This window comes from Phallusia mammillata, chromosome 5 (genome assembly GCF_965637545.1).
Source record: "Phallusia mammillata chromosome 5, kaPhaMamm4.hap1.1, whole genome shotgun sequence".
Lineage (NCBI taxonomy): Eukaryota > Metazoa > Chordata > Ascidiacea > Phlebobranchia > Ascidiidae > Phallusia > Phallusia mammillata.
In genome coordinates, this window is record NC_137256.1 from 25,782,939 (window position 1) to 25,809,568 (window position 26,630).

General features: G+C 35.8%; 2 protein-coding genes and 1 long non-coding RNA gene across 3 annotated transcripts in view; 1 reads left to right on the forward strand and 2 right to left on the reverse strand.

Annotated features, from left to right (window-relative positions):
- The window catches only part of LOC145228669 (centrosomal protein of 104 kDa-like), a 47,942-nt gene extending 28,694 nt beyond the window's left edge, over positions 1-19,248 (reverse strand). The window contains exon 1 of the transcript XR_013860146.1: positions 18,965-19,248. The gene's annotated coding sequence lies outside the window, so the exon portion shown is untranslated. The remainder of the gene's footprint in view (positions 1-18,964) is intronic.
- LOC145228721 (uncharacterized) lies at positions 1,118-11,937 on the forward strand. The gene is made up of 5 exons (XM_080093963.1): positions 1,118-1,509; positions 8,822-8,922; positions 8,988-9,084; positions 9,147-9,243; positions 11,794-11,937. Exons 1-5 carry the CDS (start codon positions 1,134-1,136, stop codon positions 11,924-11,926), a joined length of 804 nt encoding a protein of 267 aa, XP_079950089.1. The 5' UTR covers positions 1,118-1,133; the 3' UTR covers positions 11,927-11,937.
- LOC145228677 (uncharacterized) lies at positions 10,881-26,116 on the reverse strand. The gene is made up of 9 exons (XR_013860165.1): positions 26,056-26,116; positions 24,156-24,233; positions 23,255-23,493; positions 22,748-22,919; positions 14,426-14,591; positions 13,859-13,960; positions 13,442-13,553; positions 13,260-13,382; positions 10,881-12,747 (listed from the first exon to the last, which is right to left on the reverse strand). It is a non-coding gene; the product is annotated as an uncharacterized LOC145228677 (long non-coding RNA).
- Positions 26,117-26,630: the final 514 nt, after the last annotated feature.

Below are 26,630 nucleotides of genomic sequence, written 5' to 3' on the forward strand. Positions count from 1 at the left end.
CAGGACAAATGTTGTTAAGCAATATCTCAAGAGAATTGATGCACAACTTCGTCTAACGGTTTGTTGTCAAAATCACCTTCACGATTGGATTTAGTCACAATGAGCCACTGTGATATAAAACCAAATATGTTTAGCAAATAGAACCGATATTAATTTAAAAACTTATTGATGGGTCGCCTAAAAATTTTATGACAAGACCTTAGCGGGCGCCATTTCATTTTTAATGAACTCCTAATCTTGTTACGCCATATCTTAAGATAATTATCTCAATTATATCAGTTATAATTGATGCACCAATTTGCTTAACAAGTTTAAAGGTTAGATTTATTTTTTTGTGTGTGAAAGCATTTTTATTTTCAGATATTTTAAGACTCAACTGCGTTTGTTAGAGCAGTTTTGTTTACCACGTTCTTACTTTTTCACATTTTGATTTGGTTTGTTCACATAAAATAGCGAAAATTATTTGTCATGCAACAAATGCTGCCTTCGTATTTCCAATTTTGACGTCCACCTTCTATTTTATGATTCTTAGTTTAATTGTGGCATACATTATTTCTCTACTATGGTGGCATCGTTGAAAGCGGGGTAATTTTGGCCTAAGAAGGTGAAAGGGTCTGGAAAAAGCATCTGATGCAAGACTTTTTAACGCTTAGCTTCTAAGGTAAAAGCATTTAATAACTGTTGTTGAGTATTTTGAGAAACTTTTGCTTTATCACCTCATTGGTTTGAACTTTGTTTAAGTTTTAGTACAGGTTTATAAATTACTTGTAGCATTAGCCCAAGAGGGTATTAACACTAAAGTTCAAGGAATTCCATTAAATCATGCCAAGTCTGATACTAAACTTTAAGAAACAAATTCAAGTTTTGAAGTTACAAATCGGGTTCAACCATAAATGGCGTCATGTTACTTTATAAACCTTATTACTGTTCACGCCAATGCCAAAGGTTTATCACAAAAATTTTGAAACATTATGTCAAAACTTGTAGTCCAACGTGCCCAGTTGCAAACTTTGCTTGGTAAAACCATTTTTCGGAGGGTAAATATTCAGTTGTTTTGAATGTTGAACACAAACAAATACCTTCTAAACTTGTATATGTTATTTCTTGGCAGAAGATAATATAATTTTTAAAACATGTTGTTACAACTGACAGCAATTTTGCTGTATTATACATCACTGGTCAGCGGACAGCAGCAATGCAGTTACGTCACCGTCGCAACATGCGGTGATAACGTCACTGTCACGCCTGGAAACCTGATTAGTAGGAGGGGTGAAAAGGGGGACACTGGGTTACCAGGCAAGATGGGTCCCAGGGGATTTACCGGAAACAACGGGGTTATCGGACCCATAGGTCCCAAAGGAGACCCTGGAATGCCTGGTGTGTGCCGAAGGGGAGAGGCAGGCAGACAAGGTCCGGTGGGTCCTAAAGGCGATAATGGCGAAGACGGAGAGGCTTTAAATTTGGAAGACTTCAACAGAGATGTGAACGAAATAAGAGAAAGTCTTCGAGGTACATTTGTTTTTCTGCAAACTGAAAGTTATTAAAAACGCAATTTGTGAAACGAAATTTCAGTTTGAAAAAAACACAAATAAAACCACCCAATAACCACTCAGACAGCTGGCGATTAAAATAACTTTAACATGTTTTTGTTAAAAGCTTGTGAACAAAACTTGCAGTTCTACACACAGCAAACTTTCAAAAGGGGGTTGCGGTACACGAAGTACAACAGAAAACCTTTCCACCAAAACGTACCATACAGTATAAAAAACTGTTGCAGTTTCAAAAAACCAGCGGTCCGCAACCACTGGGCCGCATAAAACTTGCTCATGGTTCACATTGAACAAAAGTTGTAATAATTGTAATTAGTTTTTCGGTTAAACATTTGTGGTTTTTAAAGGCTGGTTCCGTGACAAAAATTAAAGTTTTAAACCGGTCTGCAACTTTCTGGGCCGAAACTATATTGGAATGAGAATTAATAAACCATTTGGCGCATCAAGGGTTTGTCAACCATAGAATCCAACAACAGAGTTTCAATCAGCACACCCATTGTCTTTTTAAGCAGTTACTAGTCGTAAAATTACCCTTGTATTCATTTTTCAAGTTTTTGGCTTCTATATTAATTTTTTGCTAAAAATTCGGTTATGTGGTGAGCAGTGGCGGCTCGTGCCTAAAATTTGTGGGGGTGCTGCCCATAGGCGTCGATTTTTTAGCAATTTTTTTTCGGGTGGGGTGGCGAAACTTAAACGAACCCATACGGTTCGGCAATTTTATAACGTTCGTTTGTGACTTCATGGCGTGACTACATTCGGGTACGCGACTGACGTTGTGCGTAAAGGAGGTCGGTTTCCGTAATCGACTGTCATCCTGTACCTCCACTATCGTTTAGTCTAGATTTTAGGATCTAGTAGACAATGCAGAAGATGCTTATAACAACAGACAGAGTTTTTTTGAGTTCAGCTTCATTTAAGCATATGCAATTAAATAATATTTGACCATAAAAAAGTACAATGGATCACGTTTATTTTCGAAAAACTTGAAATAACGAACGTTAAACAAAACTTTTTTTCATCCTACTTTATTTGCTTCCGAAGCGATTGCGTCGTGTTTGAGTGCGCGACACAAACTCTTTTACTACTTCTTCTAAATTTAATGATTGGGTGGCTTCTTTATGTATTGTCATAATGGCAAGATTGTTAAGGCGTTTCTGTGTTTGCGTTGAACGAAGATAAGTCTTGAGGCGACGAAGTACGCTGAACGATCGTTCAGCCTCGCAAGACGAAGTTGGAAGAACAATGTAGGTGACCAAAGCAGTGTGGAGATTGGGTGCCATGTCCCTTAACATTTCATTTTCTCGCATTTCCTCTCGTAGCTGATTTATTGAAATATTAACATCTGCTCGCTTGCAACGAGCAAACCATTGTGTGCGTTCCCGTCCTATATTTTCAATGCTCCAATCTTCTCGATAAAAGTCGGAAATTTCCCTTAATTCTGCTTGTTTCATGTCAGGATCTTCCAAAAGCCTTCGTAACATGTCGGCAGTGCGAAGTGATTTTGAAGCGTAACGGTCAAGGATTGCCTTCGACGCTGTCTGCAGTACATTCATGTAAATGGAAACGAAGTAGTTTTCGGTGTCACTTTCTGATGAATCACTAAAGCGATTGCGTGGCTTGCCAGCTCTTGGAATTTGTGGCAATGATATTCCGAGTTGTCTTGCGTGCTTTTCTGCCTCTCGAAAACAAGCACGCGCGTTTTCATAGGAACTGCCATCAGCAGCTAATGTATCAGCCAGCGTCGCCATTGCCTGCTGCATCATTCCAGTGGTGATGTGTCTTCCCTGACACAAAACATGGATTGGGCCAATGGTCCTAAAAAGTCTCTGTACAACCCGCAGTGAAAAGTATGTGCTGAACTTTTCCATATTTTCCAAGTGGGAAAAAGCAGATGCTCTGGCGGCACTGGTGTGCGAATGGTCCTGACTTACTTCGTCAAGAAATGTCAGAAGGTTTGCGTAGTTTTCCAACGCAGCGTCAATGCTGACCAACCGTATAACCCATCGTGTCGGACAAATGGGACGTATTTTTGTTGTGCGAGCATAACCTTCTGATGCTTCCGCTGTGAGGGCGGTAAACGTGCTCCAACGTTTTGGTGAATCGTTTACGTAATTTACTAGTGTTGATAAAAAAGTAATTGCACTGCGTATCACAACATTTTTCTTGCAAGCATCCTGGCACACTAGGTTAAGCTGGTGTCCTGTGCAGTGAAAAAACCTTTAATTTTTCCGGCAATGTTTGATCCACCATCATAACCTTGTCCACGTATTTGTGTAAGAGGCAAGTTGTACCTTATCAGCACGTCTTTGATTATTTTATGCAAAGTTTCGCCGTCGCATTTTGAGGTTTCATAGAAACCAAGAAACAGCTTGTTGCTTTGCAAACCTTTGTCGCAATAACGCAAGCAAATGCTCACCTGCTCTAACCGTGTAATACCCGACGTTTCATCAACGATTATTGAAAACAAAACAGATGAAAGCACAGACTTGGATTCTCTATGAACTTGACCAAGTGAATGCCGTTGTGCTCCAAGTGCTATTATTTCGATCATTTCGTTTCGCACAGATGGAGACAAAAATTTGGTTGCTATGTCGTTGAAAATGTATTCACTGATATCTGAATTGTATCTTCCAATTAGTTTTAACACAGACCACAGACTGCCTGTAATCTTTTCATTCCCATGTCCACGAAAGGCGTTGCCTGTTTCGCCCAGAAAACGTATTGCATCAAATATAGCTGTCAAAGCGACACGGTCTTTTTTCTGCTTCTCGATGACAGAATTATCTATCCGACATCGGTTGGACGGTTCCTCTGTTACTACCTGAACGAAAAATTTAAATTGAAATAATAAAAACTTATCGTACTGTACTAAAAAAGTACCTTCATTGCCGCCATTGCACTCATGTGTGCTTTTGAGCTTTGATGTTTTTGCATACACTTCGTTCCCTTTTTAAACTGTCAAATACTTGGTTTCTAGGCGCCTGTTAGAAACAGCCCAAACACAAACCGAACAATGGCAAGAACTATCTTGATTTAGGCGCATAAATGGGAATTTTACAAACCAATGTCGTTGCGCTGACCTGCCGTAACTGTCTGTTGGCATTACTTGTGGTGTGCTTGAAGGACCGGGCAACTCCAAAACTGGTTCTTGCTGCATTGGAGGTACCTCCGAATGCTCTACTTCATCACTAGTGTTTACTTTTTCCGTGCGTCTTTTTTTTGAAGCACCAAAAAATGTTTCTATGCTTGCCTGACTCATTTTTTGTTATCTGTCACTCTAAAGCAGGGACGGGCAACTTCTTCAGTCGGCGGGCCTGATATGGGAAAATGAAGTACTTGGCGGGCCGGATTCCTGAATCGATACATTAATCGCGTATTTATCCAGTGATTTACAACGGAATTTTGACCGCCTAAACCAAATACAGTCAAGAACGTCACAATTACAATACAGTCCGAACAATCTAACTGATATAACATAAAATTATTGACCACAGCAAATTTAATGCATACACCACAGACTTAGATACTGCTGAAACACTAACGAGGCTACACATGTGGAAACAAAGGAAACCGTGAAAGAAGGGTAGTACCACTAACACTGTAATTTGGCTGGCCCCTGGTTAAAAATTGTTCGATAGGTGACGCAACGGAGCATAGGCGGTTATGGTGCCATATACCCAAATTGCTGAGTCAGCACCATAAACGCCTATGCTCCGTTGCGTCACCTATCGAACAATTTTTAACCAGGGGCCAGCCAAATTACAGTGTTAGTAGTTCTACCTGAAAGCAGGCGGTAGAGCTACTGACGTGGTGCCTCCTAGGAGATCCAAAAGTGCTTAATTTTCGATAAGTGGCGTAAAGAGCTGAATTATTTATTTAGCGGCTAAAGAGGGTTGGTTTAGGATGCAAAATGTTTAAAATTTTTACAACTAATGGTAACAACGGCGGGAAAGTTTTTTGCTATTGGGGAGCGTTACTGTCCGTTACAACTATAATTTGACGTAGTAAGCAAGTAGTGGGGAATTGCGACAGACTGTGGCCGCGGGCCAAACTATCATGTAAGACCGGTAACTGTCTGCGGGCCGCTCAAAATCCCGTCGCGGGCCGGATCCGGCCCGCGGGCCGTATGTTGCCCGCCCCTGCTCTAAAGGAATGCTAAATAACGTTTCAGTTTAAAATGTTTAGGAAAATCCACGGTTATGAACTGCGTCTTTTTTAAACACATGATGACAGTTACGACTCTAAACACTTGCAAGGTTACCAACCTACTTCGAAGAAACGGATCGTTTATTTATCGCAGGTCCCGAGGCCTTATAAAAAACAAAAAAAAAGTAAATGTTTATTAGCAGTAACAAACTAAAAACACCTAAAAGCAATAAAACAGTCAGGCCAATTGATTTCAACCCTATTTATGTTCCATTATGACCATTACAGTACAAAATAAATGCTTTATTGCGTCACTATATGAAAGATAATTCAATGCATGTGCCACAGCATCTTATAGGCAAACGAAGAAATGACGCGTCAGATGGTTATTTCCCTGCGTTACAGAAAGTTACGTCGCTCGCGCCGATCGCTCGCTCTTAAGAAAATCCTAATGTTGGCACAGCCACACATATATTAAAGCAAGAGTATTAGGGCAAATCTAGGAATTTTTCCTGGGGTGGCAGCATAGGATTTTTATAACGGTCGCCACCCCAGAAATTTCTGGCGGGGTGGCACGCCACCCTTGCCACCCCGGGAATCGACGCCTATGGTGCTGCCCATTGTGACGTAATAATGTACACGAGTGCAAACAGCAGACGGCATCATTTGTGTATTTTGTTTACTTGCACAGCGACGGGCTAAACACAAAAACGTTCAGTAATAATGTGAAAAACAAAAACATACGTGGCACAGCTTCGAAACGAAGCGGTTGTAAATACGGTAAAACACAACAGGAATTTCAGTTCGACAACAAAAATTGTCATGTTTCGTTTAATTAAATTAAGTCACAGTCAGCGTTTTCAACATATTCTATGACACTTCACAGATTATTGTCACACAAAAAAACTAGCCATACAACTTTTTATTGGTATCATAACTAACAAATTTAACAACCACATTACATTGGTTTCAGAACTTGTTTATTTAAACATCTTTCTTGAATTTTTGTGTACAGACTATTAATTGTATTTTAGTTTCTTAACTGCAATAATTGCTGCTTGCTGGCAAATGGCTTTTAATTCCTTTTTTAAGTTCAAACCGCCTTCAAGCTTTAAAATTTATAACACTCCCACTTAAATTTAAACCACACTATTAAATCTGGTGCTTCCTTTTTCCAACCAAAATGAATCATGAAGTTATAGTTTGGGCATGATAATTGATAGCTTCTTCCTTAATCCCAAATGATAACTAAGAAACTGTTTTTCTATTTAATACTAGCACTGCAAGTCTTTTGGATATATTGGTGTTCCTCAGCAAAACTGACATCTTTGTCAGTGTTAAAAAGAACTGTTTTGCCTTTGAAGGAATCATGGAAACAGCAAAAGGATATTTTCATCCTAGTAGTTTAACTTGTCAAAACATCACCTCTAGATTAATTATTTTCAAAGTAATCATGAACATCAGATCTACAGAAACATTTTGAGTAGCTAGCTGTTCTTTGTCAACAATAGGATGTGCTTGGTGTCACTACTATCTTGTCTGTAGAATAATCATTCTTAAGAAACAATTCCTGTGAAGCAATTTAGCAGCTACTGTTTAGACAAACAGTACATGTCCATTATATCAATACACATGATTGCACTTGGTTGCAAATACTGTCCACATGGTGTGTTAAGAAATCCACACTTTAAATTGTCTTCACTCTTTTTTTGTCTTCATTTCAAAATTCCTGTTGCTTGCAGTTGTTTGTTCTGCATTTGATATTGCCTGAATTTCAGTAAGGCATTTAACTTCACAGTCACAAATTTAATTATTGTTTGGTAGCATTAGGAACTAAAACTAAGTATTTCTTGTTGTTGCTTATTCCTGCATGACATTGGAGTAGCAGATGTTTTGTCCCATACTTTCATAACTCTTTTTAATTCAGTTATTTATTATAAAGGTTAATTGTGACTTTTGAAGGTGTTAGATGGCCCTTTTTTCTTTTTCAAGGTGTTAGATACACTTATTTAATTCAATGATAACTGTAAAAACTGAAACCCACTTACAGTCATCTTAAAAAGTCACGACTAACAGTCAAACAACAAATTTAATGATAGCAAAATAATTCTTTAACTGCACTTACTGCCGAACTTAAAAACACAGTACACGGGTTTGGCTTTGAAGCTCACTGACGCGAAGCAGACAACACAACTAGCGCTACGTCACGGGAGGGGCTGCGCGAGCCACAGCCCCCTCTCGCCTATTTCGCCCGGCATGTAGCTTTTCCAAGTGCGCATGCGCACAACTGAAAACGTCATGAAACGTCATGAAACTGGAGCTGCAGCTCCGCCATAGATAACTTATTACAATTATTATTTTTTCAAAATTTTTTTTTTCAGTAATACAAAATTTTTGTTAATTTTATTTTAATAAAATGCCGATTAATGCCATAAAAGTTATTCTTAGTATACACTGATCAAACATAAAAACTATATGTAAAGATTGTTGTGTATAACAACTTGGAACAGGAATGTCAAGTAAAAATACTGGGGGTGCTGCAGCTCCGCAGCCCCCTCGCACAAGCCGTCCCTGGTGGTGAGATCATTTTATTTAGTCTGTCACATCTTTTAAAACCCTTTACAAACAAAGTCGCTTTAATCTTTTCTTCAATTGCTCCATAAATGTGCTGTCAAAAATCAACATTTAGACGCACGGAGTTTCCCGGACTTGTCCCTGTGTAGACTAAATCTATGCAAACCAGCGAACGCAGAATAGTTATCGATAAATCATAGCACGCCAGGCCCTTTAAAAGCGGTATACCGAATCAGCCGTTCTTCCAAGCATTCCCATAAGGCACAGGGTAGAAAAATGTAGCCTGCGGTGAGATTCGAACCCACGACAGAAGTCTTTCCGGGACTCGAAAATAACTTTATACCTATACCTATGTAGCATTCATTTTTTAATTAAAACTTCTTACAGCCACACAAATTTCCTCTAATCGTGTAAGTAATTATTTAGTCTCGAAACTAAACTATTTTAGCTTTTCCTTTTTATACAGAAGGTTCTGCATTTTGCAATTTAGCGACAGAAAAATCTTTTTGCAAATATTTTTCTTTGTTTTAATGTGCAATTGTACATTTCAGAGATGGAAAACCGACTGGCAACCAGCTGCTTAAAGTCATCAGTCGATGGTTACCGCAGGTTCAGTAACAACAAGGAAGCGGTCTGTGACGAAGGTTGGACGGTAAGTCAAACAATATGTAGAACAACAACGGACATTACAACACTCATACATTTCCTACATGACAGGTTTTTCAACGACGATTTGACGGAAGTGTGGATTTTCACCGAACCTGGCAGGAATATAAAGATGGATTCGGAAACATGGAAGGAGAATTCTGGCTCGGTGAGCAAATAATTTTGTTTAAAAGCGTAAATTGAATTTAACCAAAACTTTAAACAACCCAGGTTTGGAACAAATAAACAGGATGACAAGTGGACAGAACTGCAAACTAAAAGTAAAGATGACAGGTTTTGATGCCACAACGGCTTACGCACAGTACAGGTATGATTTCTATTAATAAAATAATATGCTCATATGGTGGCGCTCCAACTTTGCCATGTAATAGGTTATTGTGGCAATCGAAGGTCAAATTTGGCAGGAACTTGGCCGAATTGTCTGGCGCGGCTGATCCACATACAGACATAAAAAACTCTGATCGGGTTCGAACCCCGTCAAAAAAATCAAATATATCTGTATTGAAGAAAAAATGTTATGTTGAAAAATACCTTATTTACAAAAGTAAAAATACATTTTACCTTTATAACCCACTGTCAGTGTAAATTTGTGTGCCAGACCAAGGTCCGCAACTTTTTTTGCGCTGTAGACCGGCATTGATACTAAAATTCTATCGCGATCCGGTCTTAACAAAACAGCCAATTTTGAGCAATAAAAGTTATTGCAAGATTAATGAAATAAAAAATTGAGCTTATTTCGTCGCAAGGAGGCGCTACCAACTAGGGAATTATTGAGCATAATTCACGCCCGGTCTGTTTCACAGTTTCGTTTATCACAGAAAATATGTAGGCTACTCGCATAAGTAATGCATCAAAAATGATGTCAAAGTTTTTCATGATTTGTTTGGAGCCGCTTATTATCAGTTTACCATATTACTGCTAAAAGGTAGAGATATACCGAATATGCGGTGTGCAAATTTATTGACAAATAATCGGTTTTACAAACACAAATTTTAGACGTAAAACGTGTATTTTCTGGTTAATGATTGCCACGCAATCTTTCAAACTAAGCAACAACTAATATCGCTTAATTATTTTCAAACATTATCGTTTTTATATCTTTGGTCCACAAAACTTGCACAAACCTTCTGGTCAGTTCGCCCCATAAAGTTTTAAAGGAATAAAATCACATTTGCCTGAAGAGCTCTTTAAAGGACAAAATTCCATCATCTACATCCTTTGTGAAATCATTTCACATTCGAAATCATTGTTATTTCGCAAACAAGTCTTTGTACAAAACATGTTAAGTAAACCGTCATGTGAAGGTGTAAAAAAAATAAAACAGTGAAAACCAAGTAGAGAAACTAAATTACGTTTTAGTCATAAATTTAAACCTTTCCTTTGTAGAACGAATCTTTAAAATTAGCCTATGTTTTAATTTATTAATGATTATCCAGTTATTTGTCTGTTCAATAATTATACGGCCCTGAAATGTTTGTTTCCGAAACGAATGTATTTTTAAAAATTACATTTAAGTTTTTTCCACTCTAGGGACCTCGAGCAAACATATTCCAACTATTCTTTTGTTTTCAAAAAAAAAAAAACGTTTTCTATTTTGCAAGTAAAAAAACAATGACGCTTTGTAAAAGTCGTCACTGAACCGATTGGCCTGAAATCAGGCCCTACGAGATGCGGGTGCAGCCGGTGTTCCGCGCCAGGGTCCAACAGTTTAATGGGGTCATAAATATAAAAACTAAAATAAACAGTTACGTGTAAACTAATTAATTCTATGAAGTTGCAAAGTGTGGGTGAATTTTTCCAGTATAGCATTTTGATTCTCTCTTTTAATACAAATACAGTCCTAACTAGATCTGACTAGTGTGCGAGTAGGGCCCATAAAACGTGCTGTATCAGGACATGTTATTGCTCTCCAGGGCCCTGTCTAATTTTGAAACAAACAACGAGCACCAAATCTACTTAGGTATATTTTTTGAGCGCATTACAAGTTTTACAATGCACAACTTAAAATACATATTTATAACAAGTGAAAATTTAAATTGGTTTAAACCAGGGAGTCGAACCACTTGTAATACGGGTTCAGGTTCGGTTCGGGTTCACCTTTTTTGTGGGTTCGAGTTCGGTTTTCGATTTGTAAACCGGTTTAAAATCTGTTTTGTTAACTTAATTCTACCCATATTTCGCCATTTTTGAAACGCCCTTTAGCTCCTATCTCGCGTATTCTTCAGTACATTGTTTGAAATCAATAAAACTGTGGTGGCGATTACAAAAAATACAGGCTGCATTTTTTTACCGGTTTGGTTCAGGTTTAACGCCGAACAAACATAGGGTTCAACCTCGGATCGGGTTTTAGAAAAACGTCTTTTACGAATCAGGTTTATTGAATTTAACCGCTCAAACAGGTTCGCGGGTTTGGGTCAATTCCGGTTCGACTTCCTGGTTTAAATTAGAGATGTACCGAATATGCGTTTGCCGAATTTATTCGCCCATTACGAAAAAGATTCGGTTTCGGTCGAATAATTCGTTGCAATTTGGCCGAAACCAAATCTTTTACAAGCACACATTAAAGCGTTAAACGTGTCTTTTTCTGCTTAATACCAACGAAAATCTTGTCAATAATTATGTTTTTTCCCACTGCAGACAAAAATCAGTAATTCATTGTCGGGTTGAAAATCATGCTTAAGCCAATGTTAAACCCCACAGAACTAAAATGAAGACGAAAACCTCGTTTCTCACAAAACGGTAGAAAAACATCCGCGTTAGGCAGAAAAAAAATGAAGGAAAGCGAAATGTGTTTCATTCAGAGAAAGTGACCCATAATAAACACAAAAAACACCAACAATGTGTTTTGTTTTCGCAGTTCGTTTGCAATCGACGACGAATCAGACAATTATCGTTTACATGTTTCTGGCTTTAGTGGAACGGCTGGTGACAGTTTGAGAGTGCACAACGGAATGCAATTCACCACCAAAGATCGGGATAATGATCGGTAAATACATTTTATGTACATAAGTATAAAAATATTTCCGCATTGTCAAATACAAAATATAAGTTAAAATATTGTTTCATTCTAAATCTGTTTTATGACGTCATATTGCAAGGCAAAAACAACTGTGTAACATCATATAAACCAGGGGGTGGACAAATGCGCGGGCCAAAATGCAGTGATATATTGCGAAGGCGGGCTGCAACGATGAAAATGCAATAACATAAAAGTGTAGGCAAAGTCAAATACACAATGATTTTGTCTTTGTACGTTACAATGCCTATTCTCAGTAATAAACTAATAACTATCAACGTTTAATGTAACAACTCTTTGGTACAAAAATGGGATTTAACACATAAATTCCGTCCGGCCGATTAAAATAAAATACGAGCCGCGGGCCGTAGGTTGCCCATCCCTGATATAAACGGCCGGAAAAACACAATGATAAAATTGCAAAATTAATTTTTGATTAAATTAAAAAAACTTACAGCACATTAACGAATCAATCGTGTTTGAAACCGTATATTACAAAAAAATCAAAAAATACCAAAATCAAGTCAATTCGGTGTTACCGTGTGACGTCATAAAATCATCATGATGTCACAACTGATAACGTAATAACGCTATTGGTTGAAATACACGATTAAATATTTCACTATGTGTTTGTGTAGTTTGTATCGATGTTAAGTTTTATTGAAATATTACATTGTGACACAGGTGGAGTGACAACTGTGCAGTTGAATACGGCAGGGCTGACGGTGGATGGTGGTATAACGTTTGTTCCCATTCTAAACTCAACGCTGAATGGGGAAGATCAGAAGGTAACTACTGGGGTGAAGCGATTAAAGAATCAACGATGATGTTTAAATGTGAATAAAATCAACATTTCTCTTCCAAAGATGAAAATATGGACTTTTATTAATTTTCCCGTATCAGTGTAAATTATGTAAATACAATTACCCTGTTGAATTAATTGTCTAAATCTCGCTAGATAAAAATTCGCATAATTCTACTTTCTAACCGTTAGTGATTAGGATTTATTTAAAAAAATACTACATTTTTTCTACAAAAGCGATTTCACCCATTTTTATGCAAATTAATTTCAATGTAAAATACATGCAGATAAACCGTGGTATTATCACTAACAATTAAAATACGTGCAAAAATATTTGCATTAAAAATGTTGATTTGATTTTGTAAATACAATACATGGCTTAATCAGCAATTGTTAAATTGTGTTTGGAGATTTTTTTTTGGATACAAAGACAGAATAGGCAGAAGTTAACGAACTTTATTTCAAAATTTTACTGCACATTTACTGCACACAAATGACAACTTACTGCACACAAATGACGTAGCTCTGGGAAAGTTAGAAATCTCCATGGAAACCAAAGTTAAGCCACCAAGTGTTCGACATTTGTAAACCACGTCAAAAAACTGTCGAGTCACCTTCATCGGTTGCCCTGGTAACAAAGAAATGGTTTGTCACGTTGTTGTCATGGTTACGAAAGTTGAAACCCACTTTGTCACTCTATTGTCATGGAAACAAATGCAAAGCATCATTTGCTTCTCACATCGTTGGCATGGTAACTAGTTTTAAAACGTGCCGTGGAAGATCGGAAATCATCGGATTTCTTCGGAAAATAGGAATAAATTTGTGAGGTGACAAACGTATTTGCCAGTAGTTTTTAACCGGGGAGGAATTCTTAAACTTGAGGAAAGGAAATACTTTCATTTGTAGATGTGGTTTGGTAATATTATAATCCACTTAACTTGCTTGAAGCTGAATTAATTATTAAACTATAATAAACTTCCGCGATTTTGTTACTAACGCTGATTTTCCGTAACTGTTTGTTTTAAGAAATTTATAATTATTCTAATAAATTGTAAACTTAACTTTATCTAAACTCTGCCTTCAGGGAAGGGGACCCATAATTACCTATTGAGCCTGTTTAATCGCTGGAATCTTTCGTTAGCAAATGTCGAATCAATTTCACTGCGTCGTCTGGCAGAATTTCATCTCCTTTAGGCCACTCGACGTCTGCAAAGATAAAAAAACAAATGTACAACAATAAATGACAAGTGAAACATTTTTACCAATTTATAAAAACGATTAACTAAGACCAACCAATTATAAGCTGGTGACGTCAGAATCATGACGTGTTCTTTAAACTTAGGCCAAGAATAAATCAAGTGCATTTGCAGTTGCATGACCAAAGCTGGTTTGCATTTGTTTAATAGAAAGTTAAATCACAAGCACCGTTGCCTACATCATATGCTGCACATGTCAGCTTTATAGCAGGGGACGCCAGATTGACCATCAGCCAGCAACTACCAATATATTCATTACTTTGGTCAGCCATGAGCATTTGTGCAGACAAGCAATGCAGTATTGTACAAATCACAGTACACCAGGTCCATAAGAAAACGACATGAATGACTTTCGGCAGGTAAACCACTAAGTCAATGTAGCTTAGATGGTGATTTACCCAGGTTATACACCAACCTGATTGAAGCCAATTCGGGGAAACGTCACTCCGCAAAACTATGCAATTTGTCAAAGCCATCAGAGTCTTCAAACTTACAGAGTCTGTCTGTTTATCTGCTGGGGTCGCTTGTTGTGCAGCAGAACTTCCAGGCGGCGAACCAACCACTTCATCCATCTTTGAAATCTACACAAATGTAAATAAATCCGAATGAACACATTTATGAAAGTAACATTAACATAATATCTGATGTTAAGCTACTGGGATTGTCAAATTATATGCAGCAAGATATTTTTATATTGTGTCACTAAATACTCGTTTTTGCTGAGTCATCTTATGTTTTATAGCTTGATGACGAAATGCAGTTGTGCATGACAAGGCTCAAACTCATTTGTAACTTTTACTCGAAAATCTTGAATATTTCATAGTAATTTAAGATACATGGGTCTATGTCTCTTTGAGTCCAGAAAAAAAGTAATGGCTTATGGTAAATTGGAGGCAAAAGCATTAAGTGAATAAAACCAAAAAGCACATAAAATCCTACACCATATGTTTTCAAAGAGAAATGTTTTATAAACCAACTACTGCTTCAATATATTGCTGATCATAGAATAAAATGTTGTCTAGAATACTGAATCAAGTAGCAACCACATGAATTTATATATCTACCATATACAGGATAAGAATCAATATTTTATCACATGTTTGCAACAACGTGCTTAAGACCTAACATAAATGTGTTTGTGTGTTGCAATTACATTTACTAACACAGATCACTATATCTTTATCTCAGTTTTGATGGAAGTTGTCATTTCTTAAAACATTTCACTTTTACTTGCCTTATTACTTATCACACAAAAATGAGAAAATCCTACCTCAGCAAAAACCAGTCCATAGATGTTTTGCTTCTTCTGAATTTGCCAATTGGGTTGTAACATTGACTTTGTGGTTTGATATTAATCACTTCATGATCTACTCCACTCTTTTCCAGCAAAGCATCAAAGGATCGAAGTAGAACAACCCAAGCATTGCAACAAAGGATTAGGATCTTGGAATAATAACTTTTTATCAATCTTTTATGTGACTCAAGTGGATATAAACAGATTTAAATGATGGGGCCTGTCATTTTACTAATGATAGCAAGAGCATTCAGATATGTTTGTATAATGAAGTGTGTCACTTTTTAATTATATTTGTGCCATTGTTATCCTTATTAGAAGTGTTTCACAAGATACTCGTCTTTGCTGAGTCATCTTATGTTTCATAGCTAAAATACCACAACAAATGCCTGGGCTTCAAAAGTAGAGTTCCAGGCTTAGAAAGTGATAATTAAACCTTATTCTAAATAATCCTCCTATTTGCAAACTAAAGGGTACAAATGCCATGAAATTGCAGCCTACAATAGACTGAACCATGCACCAAACGCAAGAAAGAACCCGAGGTCAGTGCACAGATAAATACATTATCAAGCATAAAGTGGGCTTGTCTGGACTGAAGCAACAAGAATATGAAATTAGCTGGAAATTATTTGACTAATAATGTAGTTTATGATTGTCTCATTTTTCAGGCTTTTTGCTTCAACTTTGAACCAAAACTAGAATGGTGGCTTTCTGATATACTTCCATTTTATATATTCTATACGATATTTACCAATTTACTATACACATCATTTGATCTACACATATGGTTGTTTTTGTAAACAAAAACTAATGGGTCCCCACACGCGTGTTTGTGCGGATTTACGGTAAACAAATGTTGCGGTGATTTTTAAATTCTTAAGAACAAATTTTTAGAAAGCAATAACCCAACAATGAAAAATTTTGTTGTATTTTTTTGCACTATTATTGTCGTATAATTACAAAAACATTAAAAAAGAATGAAACAAATACTTTCAATTTAATCTCTTGCTTTGACCCAGATATTGTCATCCAATGTCGGGTTTTAAACACAATTTTTTCTAGAAAGCTGTAACAGTTGTGTTACAGACAATTATAAAGCGATTTGCTGCAAGTGTATACATAACTTTTCATTTAACTTTGTTTTGCAAAACAAGTTTTTCATTTAACTTTGTTTCGCAAAACGAGTACCATTGACCTGTAGTAACCTTTAGGGTGCACACACCAAACGACCGTTTGACCTTTTGACACCGTTTTCAATAGCACGCCGTCCTTGGTGTTCAACAACACCGTTTGACCTAATTTATGCATGCCTTGAGTATTTGATTCAAAAAAAAAAAAAACGCTACGTTATGGCGAAAGAAAGTTCTGAACTGTGTTAGTAATACCTACTAATTGACCTCAAGTAACCCGTGGTCATGCAGCGGCCAACCTGACAACGAGCATTTAAAAAAACTTTTATCTTGCAAAAAAGTCAAGTTTATTTTTACATATTTAGTTTGTTTAACAAAAGTTTTGCTTGACATTATACGAAACCGAAGCACGCTTGTTAGGTTTAAATCGCGTCATATGTGTGAAACCTTTGCCAAAACTGAAAATGTGAGCGATAACTTAATAAAACGACTTAGCATTGCTGTGCAAAACAGCTGATTTCTAATCAACGAAATGACGTCTCGTAAAACGTCTGTCCGACGTCAAGCTGAGCCCTCCCGCTTTGCCCTGTTATTCGTAAACGTACTCTCTTGGGACTTTTGTGTCTGTGTGTGTCTTTCTTGACCAAACGAGCGTTAGACACATTTACGTTTCGAGGGCCTGTGGGTGTGTCGCTGGGTCATTCGGGGTCAAACTTCAGGTGGACCAAGTTCAGATTAATATCTAACATATGTCCAAATTTCAATAAATTTGAAGCACTCTTTCTTTACTAAACGAGCGTTACAAACCAGCGTTAAAAATTTTACGTTTTGGGGGCCTGTGGGTAAACGGCTGAATAATTTGGGGTCAAACTTCTGGTGGACTAAGTTTGGATTAATATCTAACATATGTCCAAATTTCAATAAATTTAAAGCACGCTTTCTTCACTAAACAAGCGTTACAAACCAGCGTTAAAAATTTTACGTTTCGGGGGCCTGTGGGTAAACCGCTGGGTAAATTGGGGTCAAACTTCTGGTGGACCAAGTTTGGATTAATATCTAACATATGTCAAAATTTAAACAAATTTGAAGCACTCTTTCTTGACCAAACCAGCGTTACAAACCAGCGTTAGACAGAAAAAAGAAAAAAAAAATACGGACAAAAACAATATGTGTCCCCTTCAGGGAAGGGGACCCATAATAAGTAAATATTAGAGTTTTTCTCAATGAATGCTAGTTTGAAATCTATAATCCTAACGTAATGAAACAGAATATGTGTATATCTGACACATCCACAAACCATAACCCACAATATAGCAAGTGAAAAAATATGTAAAAAAAAAAATGTAAAAAAAAAAAAAAATTTTTTTCACTGATTTGTTTATTGTTGTTATTTTGATAACACTCGGCTCTTCTTCTAAGTTCCTTCTTTATGTTAATCTCAGCTGAATCTGTAAAAAGCATCCCCTGTGGCACCAGAATGAACATGGTGATGAAGAAACTGATATTTTGTATTGACAAGTGATATAACATTCAGGTGAAGGTAATCCAAATGGGTCAGGGATGCCAAAAGTAGGGCAGTGATCCATGAACTGACCAAAAAGGAAGTTTTTTACCTGTTTTTAATAATGAAACTTGTTAATAGTGTTGTGGTTTTACAAGGCAAAGAAAATATTATCACAGAAGAAGTAAAGACAACATTTTTTCACATAAATTGAAAACAATTCCAAATTTAATATGACAGATATGTATATGGAAGTTACAGTTGTGATTTACAAGCTTGCTAGAAAGCCAGGATAATTTAACCCTTTTAATTAAAATGCTTAACCATAAGATAGAATTTCACAAAATTTGGTAGTACAGCAGTTTGTCCCTATAGAGCAGGGGTTCCCAACCTTTTTACGATCTCGTACCACTTGGACACTCTGTACTGCCACTGGTACCACTTCTTGCAGAACAACTATTTTGATCGAATCATATTTTATTCATATTTATAAGATTGGCTAAAATAACACTAAAGCGCCTTAACTAAATTTATTGAGATTTTTGTCTGTGGTTACTGTAAACAAAATTAAAAGTTGTGAATCCATGTTTTTGTAAAAAAACGCCACTTGAAAAACCTTCGTGTGGTGTGGTACGCGTACCACAGGTTGGCAACCCCTGCTATAGAGCATCATTTAAAATTTACATACTGGCGATTGTGTTATAATGACCAGTGTTTTGATACATTTGCTCTTGTGGCTTTTGGCTGCTTAAGTAACAGATTTCAGGGTTAAATATATACATATTACATGCTTAGAAAATATAGGAGTCTCGCTGCTAGGCTGAAGCAAGTGGTTTAGTTAAAACTATAGATGCAATTAGACACCAATCTGTACTTTTATGCTCGAGTGAATAGGGGATTGGGAGACAATTCTATTTCTTTACAACTGTAATTATTTACATACACAAACATTGGCACACTGGTGGCCTTTGACCTGTGATGTGGACATATATCTCTAAAAGGTTGTGCACCACTGCTCTATCTACACACCTGCACATGTAGGAGAAACATTGTGTTGTTGCAATTCCATGGACATACTGCATGAATTGCATTAAAGAAACTTTTTGTTGAGAAACCTGTGTTATAGAAAAAGATGTATATATGAATGAGTGACAGAGATTTTACAAATGTTTGTATGGTAAGGAGTGGAATATAACAATAAATTCTGCCTCTGCTCTCGTAGACCAACATTATATGTAACATCTGCCACTAAATATATGCAACATCTTTCATTGTGATACAAAACAACTAAAAACCTTGCAACTCTATTCCAAAAAGAAAATAGCCCAGAGGTATGTGTGGCCATGTAACTTTTCTTAAATGTTTACTTGTAACCAGAATACGAAACTGGCTGGAAATTATTTGATTAGTGGCAGTTTCAGTTTTGACCAAATTATAAAATTAAACATAATTACTGACTGTTCTTAATCACCAAAATATATTCCAATACAGTGTTTTTTAACTCAGTTGAGCTTGCAGACCGATAACATTTTTAACCAAGTTTTACAGGCCTGTGATTTTATAATTTCTAAACAAATCTCTTGTTGTTTTGTTTTTACTGCTTTATGTCCTAATTTCAATGTATCATGTGAAATTAGAAACATTCTATCTGAAACTTATCAAAAAACCTGATGCACCAGCAGATGAAAAACATAATCTCATGAAGCTTAATGACCGTTATGTTTCACAACCCACAAATAATTATTCCACATGAACCTTTTTTTGCAGTCCATCCACTGATTTGTTTATTGTTGTTATTTTGGTAACATACACCTCTTCTTCTAAGTTCCTTCTTTATGTTAAACTCAGCTGAATCTGTAAAAAGCTTCCTCTATGGCACCGGAATGAACATGGTGACGAAGAAACTGATATTTCATATTGACAAGTGATATAAAATTCAGGTAAAGGTAATCCAAATTGGCCAGGGATGCCAAAAGTGGGCCAGTAAGCCAAGAACCGACCAAATAAGGAAGTTTTTCACCTGTTTTAACAATGTAACTTGTTAATAGGTTTTACAAGAAAAAGAAGACATTATCAGAGAAGCAAAAAGTACATAATGCTTCTAAAAAGTGCATAAAATCATAAATTTAATATGACAGATATTGATATGGAAGTCACAATTGTTTGTTACAAGCCTGCTACAAAGCCAGGATGAATTTTTAACCTTTCAATTTAATGCTTACCCATAAGTTAAAGTTTGCAAAATGTGGCAGTACAGCAGCTTGTCCTAATAGACAAACATTTATGCAGTCAGAGCATCTTTACAATGTACATACTGCTGACTTTGATATAATAAACCATGTATTAATACAAATGCCTTTTCCTTCTTTGGTAACAAATTTTAGGGGCTCAAAAATATAAATATTGCAAGCTTAGGAAAAATATGAGTCTAGCTGCTAGACAAGTTTACTCGCATTTGGCGACATAATATGTGTTTTTTACCATTTAATGGGTTTCTACATATTTGCCAAATATTCGGAATTAGTCCGTACCGTTAAGACGTTTAGGACATGGTATGGAAAAAGTACCAAACGTTGGCACGCGAGTATATTTTGAAACCAAATTGGCATGGCGGTGTATTCGAGTTGGACACCCCTGCAATAAACCATGTATTGATACACTTGCCTTTGTGGCTTTTGGCTTCTTAAGTAACAGATCTCAGTGGCTCAAATACATACATATTACATGCTTAGAAGATATAGGAACCTAGCGACTATACTCTTTGTATGCATGTTGTTTAAAAACAATCTATTGTCTTAACATGTAACAATGTAAATAGTGATGTGACAAACTGTTAGAAGCAAGTGGTTAAGCTAAATTATACATGCAATTGGACTCGAATCTGTACTTTTATGATCCAGTGAATGGGGTTTTGGGACATAAGTTATATTTCCTTAAAACTGTAATATACATACAAACACAATAGCACACAGGTGGCCGTTGATGAATATGGACCTTGATGTGGGAGCCTGCCTTGTATGCTGCACTTTGTCGAAGCAATTAGAGTCTTACAGGGTTTTCAGAGTCTGTCTGTTTATCTGCTGGGGTCGCTTGTTGTGCAGCAGAACTTCCAGGCAGCGAACCAACCACTTCAACAAATCTACACAATAAACAAACTTAAAAAAAAGCATTAACGAAAGTAACTCCAATAATATCTGGTGTTAAGCTACTGGGATTATCAAATTATCAAATTATACGCAACAAGAGATTTATCAAATTAAGATATTTTAAACTGTGTCACCAAATACTCCTTTTTGCTAGATCATCTTATGTTTTATGGCTTGAAGACCAAATGCAGTTGTGCATGACAATGCTGAAACTCATTATAATCAATTTTCTGCCAAAATTAGCTCTACCTGATTAAAGAAAACTTTACATGGAAATTGCATCTTGCACATTTCATAGTCATTTAAGATACATGGGTCTATGTCTTTTTCAAGTCCAGAAAAAAATCAGTGGCTTATGGTAAATTGGAGGCCAAAGCATTAAGTGAACAAAAACAAAAAGCACATAAACATCTTACACCAAATGTTTTCAAATATGTTTTATAAACCAACTACTACTTCAATGTGTCGTTGATCATTGAATAAAATGTTTTCCAGAACCCATGTAGCAACCACATGAATTTATATATCCACCATATACAGGATAAGAATCAATATTTCATCACAGGTTTGCAACAACATGCTTAAAACCCTACATTAATGTGTTTGTCTCTTGCAAATACATTTATTTACCTCAATTTTATTCAAAGCTGTCATTTAGTAATATATTTTACTCTCACTCGCCTTATTACCTATCACACAATAACGAGAAAATCCTACCTCAGCAAAAACCAGTCCATAGATGTTTTGTTTCTTCTGAATTTGCCAATTGGGTTGTAACATTGACTTTGTGGTTTGATATTAATCTCTTCATGATCTACTCCACTCTTTTCCAGCAAAGCAACAAAGGATCGAAGTAGATGGAAAACCTAAGCATTGCAACAAATATAATAATAATACCTTTTTATCAATTTTTTACTCAAGTGACTCAAGTGGATATAAACAGGTGTAATTGAAGTGGCCCTTCATATCACTAACAAGTAACAAGATAAGCATAAAAATGTTTGGTTCTGTAAAGTCAAACACAGAGATTAACATATTTTAGGTAGTTGGCATAACAACCTTAGACAATGTTTTGGGGGGATACATTTTGAGATTAACAGTTGGGGTCACTGGGGTAAAACTCGGCAATTACTAAATTACTGTCAGGAACTCACAAAAAAGTACCATATTACTAGCCTTAGTGTACAACAGTATTTTAAATCATAATGACATTCACAACATATGTGGACCTGCAGTTTACTCAGCTGTGCATTTAGCCAAACTGACAAATGACAATGTTCATATTTATGCCTTCCAACGTAATAAATTTCATGATTACTTTTCAACTTAGGTTGGCAAAACTGAAAGCATAAATGTCACATCCCCTCATTGTCACCAAACCTCACCCCTGGATATATCAATAAATTTTTACTTTTAAACATTACTTGCAACCCGAATATGAAATGGGCTGGAAATTCTTTGACTAGTGATACAGTTTATGATTTTTTTTTCAGGCTTTTGGATGCAACTTTGAACCAAAATAAGTAAATATTAGAGTTTTTCTCAATGAATGCTAGTTTGAAATCTATAATCCTAATGTAATAAAACAGAATATATGTATATCTGACACATCCATAAACCATAACCCACAATATAGGAAGTGAAAAAAAATGTAAAAAATTCCTACCTAAAACAGAATCAGTCGAGTCCATCCTGATGACTTTTCTCCAATAAATTCTGTATGTGTTTGATAACCAAGCCAACCATCAGAGTAACAAAACAGTTGTAACAAGTATTCACATCTCTCCACCAGTTTCTCAACACATCCCTGCAATGGTAGTTTCAGTTTCAATCAAATTCTGAAATTAAACATAATTAAACTATAATGTGTATTATAAAACACCAAAATAGAATTTGTTTTTACTTTTGTCGAGCTTGTAGACCGATAACATTTTTAACCAAGTTTTATAGACCTGTGAATTTAAGAAAATCTATCTTTTTCTATTTTTATTTTTTTTGTATCTGAACTGCAGTTTTATTTATAGTTGTTGTTTTCTTTCATAAAAATTTACTGGGCCACAGAATTTATGTGCAATGAAAATGGGCAACCAAAGAAAATAGGTTGAGAAACATTATCTCATGGAGCTTAATGGCCGTATGTTTCACAACCCCAAAAATAATTAATTCATATTACCTCTTTTTGCAGCCCATTCAGTGATTTGTTGATTGTTGTTATTTTGGTAACATCCACTGATTCTCAGCTGCCTCCATTAAAAGCATCCTCTGTGGCACTGGACTTAACATGGTGATGAAGAAACTGATATTTTGTATTGACAAGTGATATAACATTCAAGCGAAGGTAATTCAAATGGGTCAGGGATGCCAAAAGTTGGGCACTGATCCAAGAACCGACCAAATAAGGAAGTTTTTCACCTGTTTAACGATGTAATTTGTTAATAGTGTTTTACAAGGCAAAGAAAATATTATCACGGAAGAACAACATTTTTTTAAATAAATTGAAAACAATTCCAAATTTAATATGACATATATTTATATGGAAGTTGTTTGTTACTAGCTTGCTACAAAGCCAGGATGAAATTTTAACCATTTCAATTCAATGCTTAACTATAAGTTAGAGCTGTATAAAATGTGACAGTACAGCAGCTTGTCCTAATAGATAAAAGTTTATGCAGTCGACCATTTTTGAAAAAGTACACTGGCAACTGTGAGATAATAAACCATGCATTGATAAAACTGCCTGTGTGCCTTCTGTTTTTTTATGTAACAGATTTCAGGGTCTCAAATATATACACATTGCATGCTTAGAAGATATTAGAGTCTAGCGGCTAGACTGTTTGTATGCATGTTATAATGTATGGTGATGTGACACAAATTTAGAAGCAAGCGGTCAAGTTAAGACTATGGATGCAATTAGACACCAATCTGTACTTTTACACACCAGTGAATGGGATATTGGGAGATTCTTCTATTTCCTTAAATCTTAAATTTATGTACAAACACATCGGCACACTTGGTGGCTGTTGATGTGAGCTTATATCGTTAAAAGGTTGTGCACTCCTGCACTTTCTACACACCTTCACATGTAGGAGAAACATTGCAATTCCATGGACATACTTAATAGATTGCATTGATGAAACATTCAGCTGAGAAACCTGTGTTATAGAAAAATATGTATATATGAATGAATGACAGAGATTTTACAAATGTTTGTATGATAAGGTGTGGAATATAACAATAAATTCTGTATGCCCTCGTAGACCAACATTATATGTAACATCTGCCACCAAATATATGCAACATCTGTGAATGTGAAACAAAACAACCAAAAACTCTGCAGATAAATTCCAGCAAAAAATAGCCCATTGGCATTGTGGTCATGCATAAAGCAGCGACGATTTGACCAAAAACCAATCGCTCCTGTGAGAATTGATTGTCTGGAAAGCCCAGGCTCTTTAACACATATTTGGGGCTGTAAAGACAACCTCTAGGCTGATTGGGCTAAAGTTTGAAACAGCAAACTAAAATTGCTTATTAAAAGTGTTTGTAATTAAAGCATATTGGGGATTGCATTTCTGACTTTAGAGACTGGTAAACCAAAAAATAAAGATTTGGGGCTGACACTGTGAAAATGGGTGAATCCAAACAAACGTCACAAGTAAGTCCGACATTTTTATAACAACGACAAATTTTGATTTCAATGTTGTAAAATCTGAGGATTAAACTTCACATAATACTGAAAAAATCTCCCATTGTGACACATGACATTGCATTGTTGTGATGAATCACTTTATAAATATATAAATTGGATGTATCTAATAATATTTTTATATTATTCAGATTGGTGTCCAACCTTAACCGAGATTCATCTTTGAAAGAGGAAACCCCACTCCAATTTTTTGAATATGCCTTATACCTGAGAATGTGACTAAGTTTTGTCATGCATAATACACAGCTAACAAAGTGTTTCTGAACCAATACATAACAAACACCATAGAATCAACCGGCTATTGTCAGCTAATTAATTATTCATATTCATTACAATTGTAAAACAGCCTAAAGCAGTTTTGGAATTCAAACACTTGCAAATTGGTTTAAAGCACATCAATGTTGTTGCAATAAGAAACAGGCATTTCTTTTTTGTGATATTCAAAGTGGCATTATTGCACACAAACAAGCAATCATTTTCATTTGTAATAGTAGCGGAAGACCCTGGTAGTAAAAATGCTTTTGTGCTATACCTTAACATTTCAAAGTTGGCACCTTATGACTGTAGGCCTTTATATGTTTTGCATTTTCTCAAACAATAAATCTTAACGCAACCAATAAAAATGAAGTCCTTATTTTTGTGATGGCCACAATAGGATTTGAAAACATACTGATAACTACATGAGATAGCAGCTATATATGGTGTGCCAAAAATGACAACAAATTTGTCACATTTGACTTTGTTTTGATGTAAATACAGTTAATTTTAATGCATGGAATTTAGTGCAACTAGCCCTTAGCAACAAATTGCAAACTTATTTCAGATTTTTAGCGCAATATTTTTTTCATTTAAACCCCTTATTTCACAATTAACAATTAAATAAACCAATACAAAAGGATTTAACACCTCCCAGTAAAGAAAGTATGTGTTTATGTGCCAACAATATTGTCAATACCAAGCTAGGAAACCATCAGCAGTTTTAACACTGAGGTCCTCTGTCAAATACCTAAAGCTTAAAATCATTCTAGCAACATATTAAGTATCAGACTGTGTTACTCATTATGTACGATGCAAAGTAAAGAAGTATATATTGCTGAATGCCCTTTAATTGAAGTAACAAATCCAATTTTTCAAAAATGGCAACATCAACCCAAGTTTTGCAAAAGTAAATATTCAGCCTAATGAACTGCAAGTCCTATGTAATGAATCAAAGATAACGTCAACAAGCCCATTATCATCAAAAAATATTTAAATGTATAACAACCAACCTTCGTCTATAAAGTGTGGGATTTGAGCAGTAACACACCACCTGGCTACTTCAAAGTTTGTGACACAACCCTGGGACGAAATATCAAAAAACTAAATGTCAATGACCAACAAAATAACAAATATATATTTCAACTGAAGTGAACTAGGCAATCTCTTGTCACATGGTCAAAACTTATGGTTGCACTTTAACACAGGTTAAGTAGAAAAATATGAACATACCTTTTTTGAAACAGTTAAAAACTAACATGGTAAATTGGTTACCTCAAAACAGTGTCAGAAAGTTGAGATGGCTTCACATGAGTAATAAATCCATATGTGCAGAGCAGAAACATTTGGCTTAATCCACGATCTATGCAACATGGTAGAGTTGTTGCAATATATATTAGGATCAGTTAAAAACAACCTATTTTTTTGTTCAATGGGTAGCTGTGGAAAAAACAAAATAAGTAACAATTATTTAATACAAACAAAAAAGGTAAATAAATAATTTTGTTTCATATCATTTTATTTGCTGCTTACTGCTTACTTAATGTGCCTCAAACTTTTTTTATATCCAACTATTGCAAAATGTAAC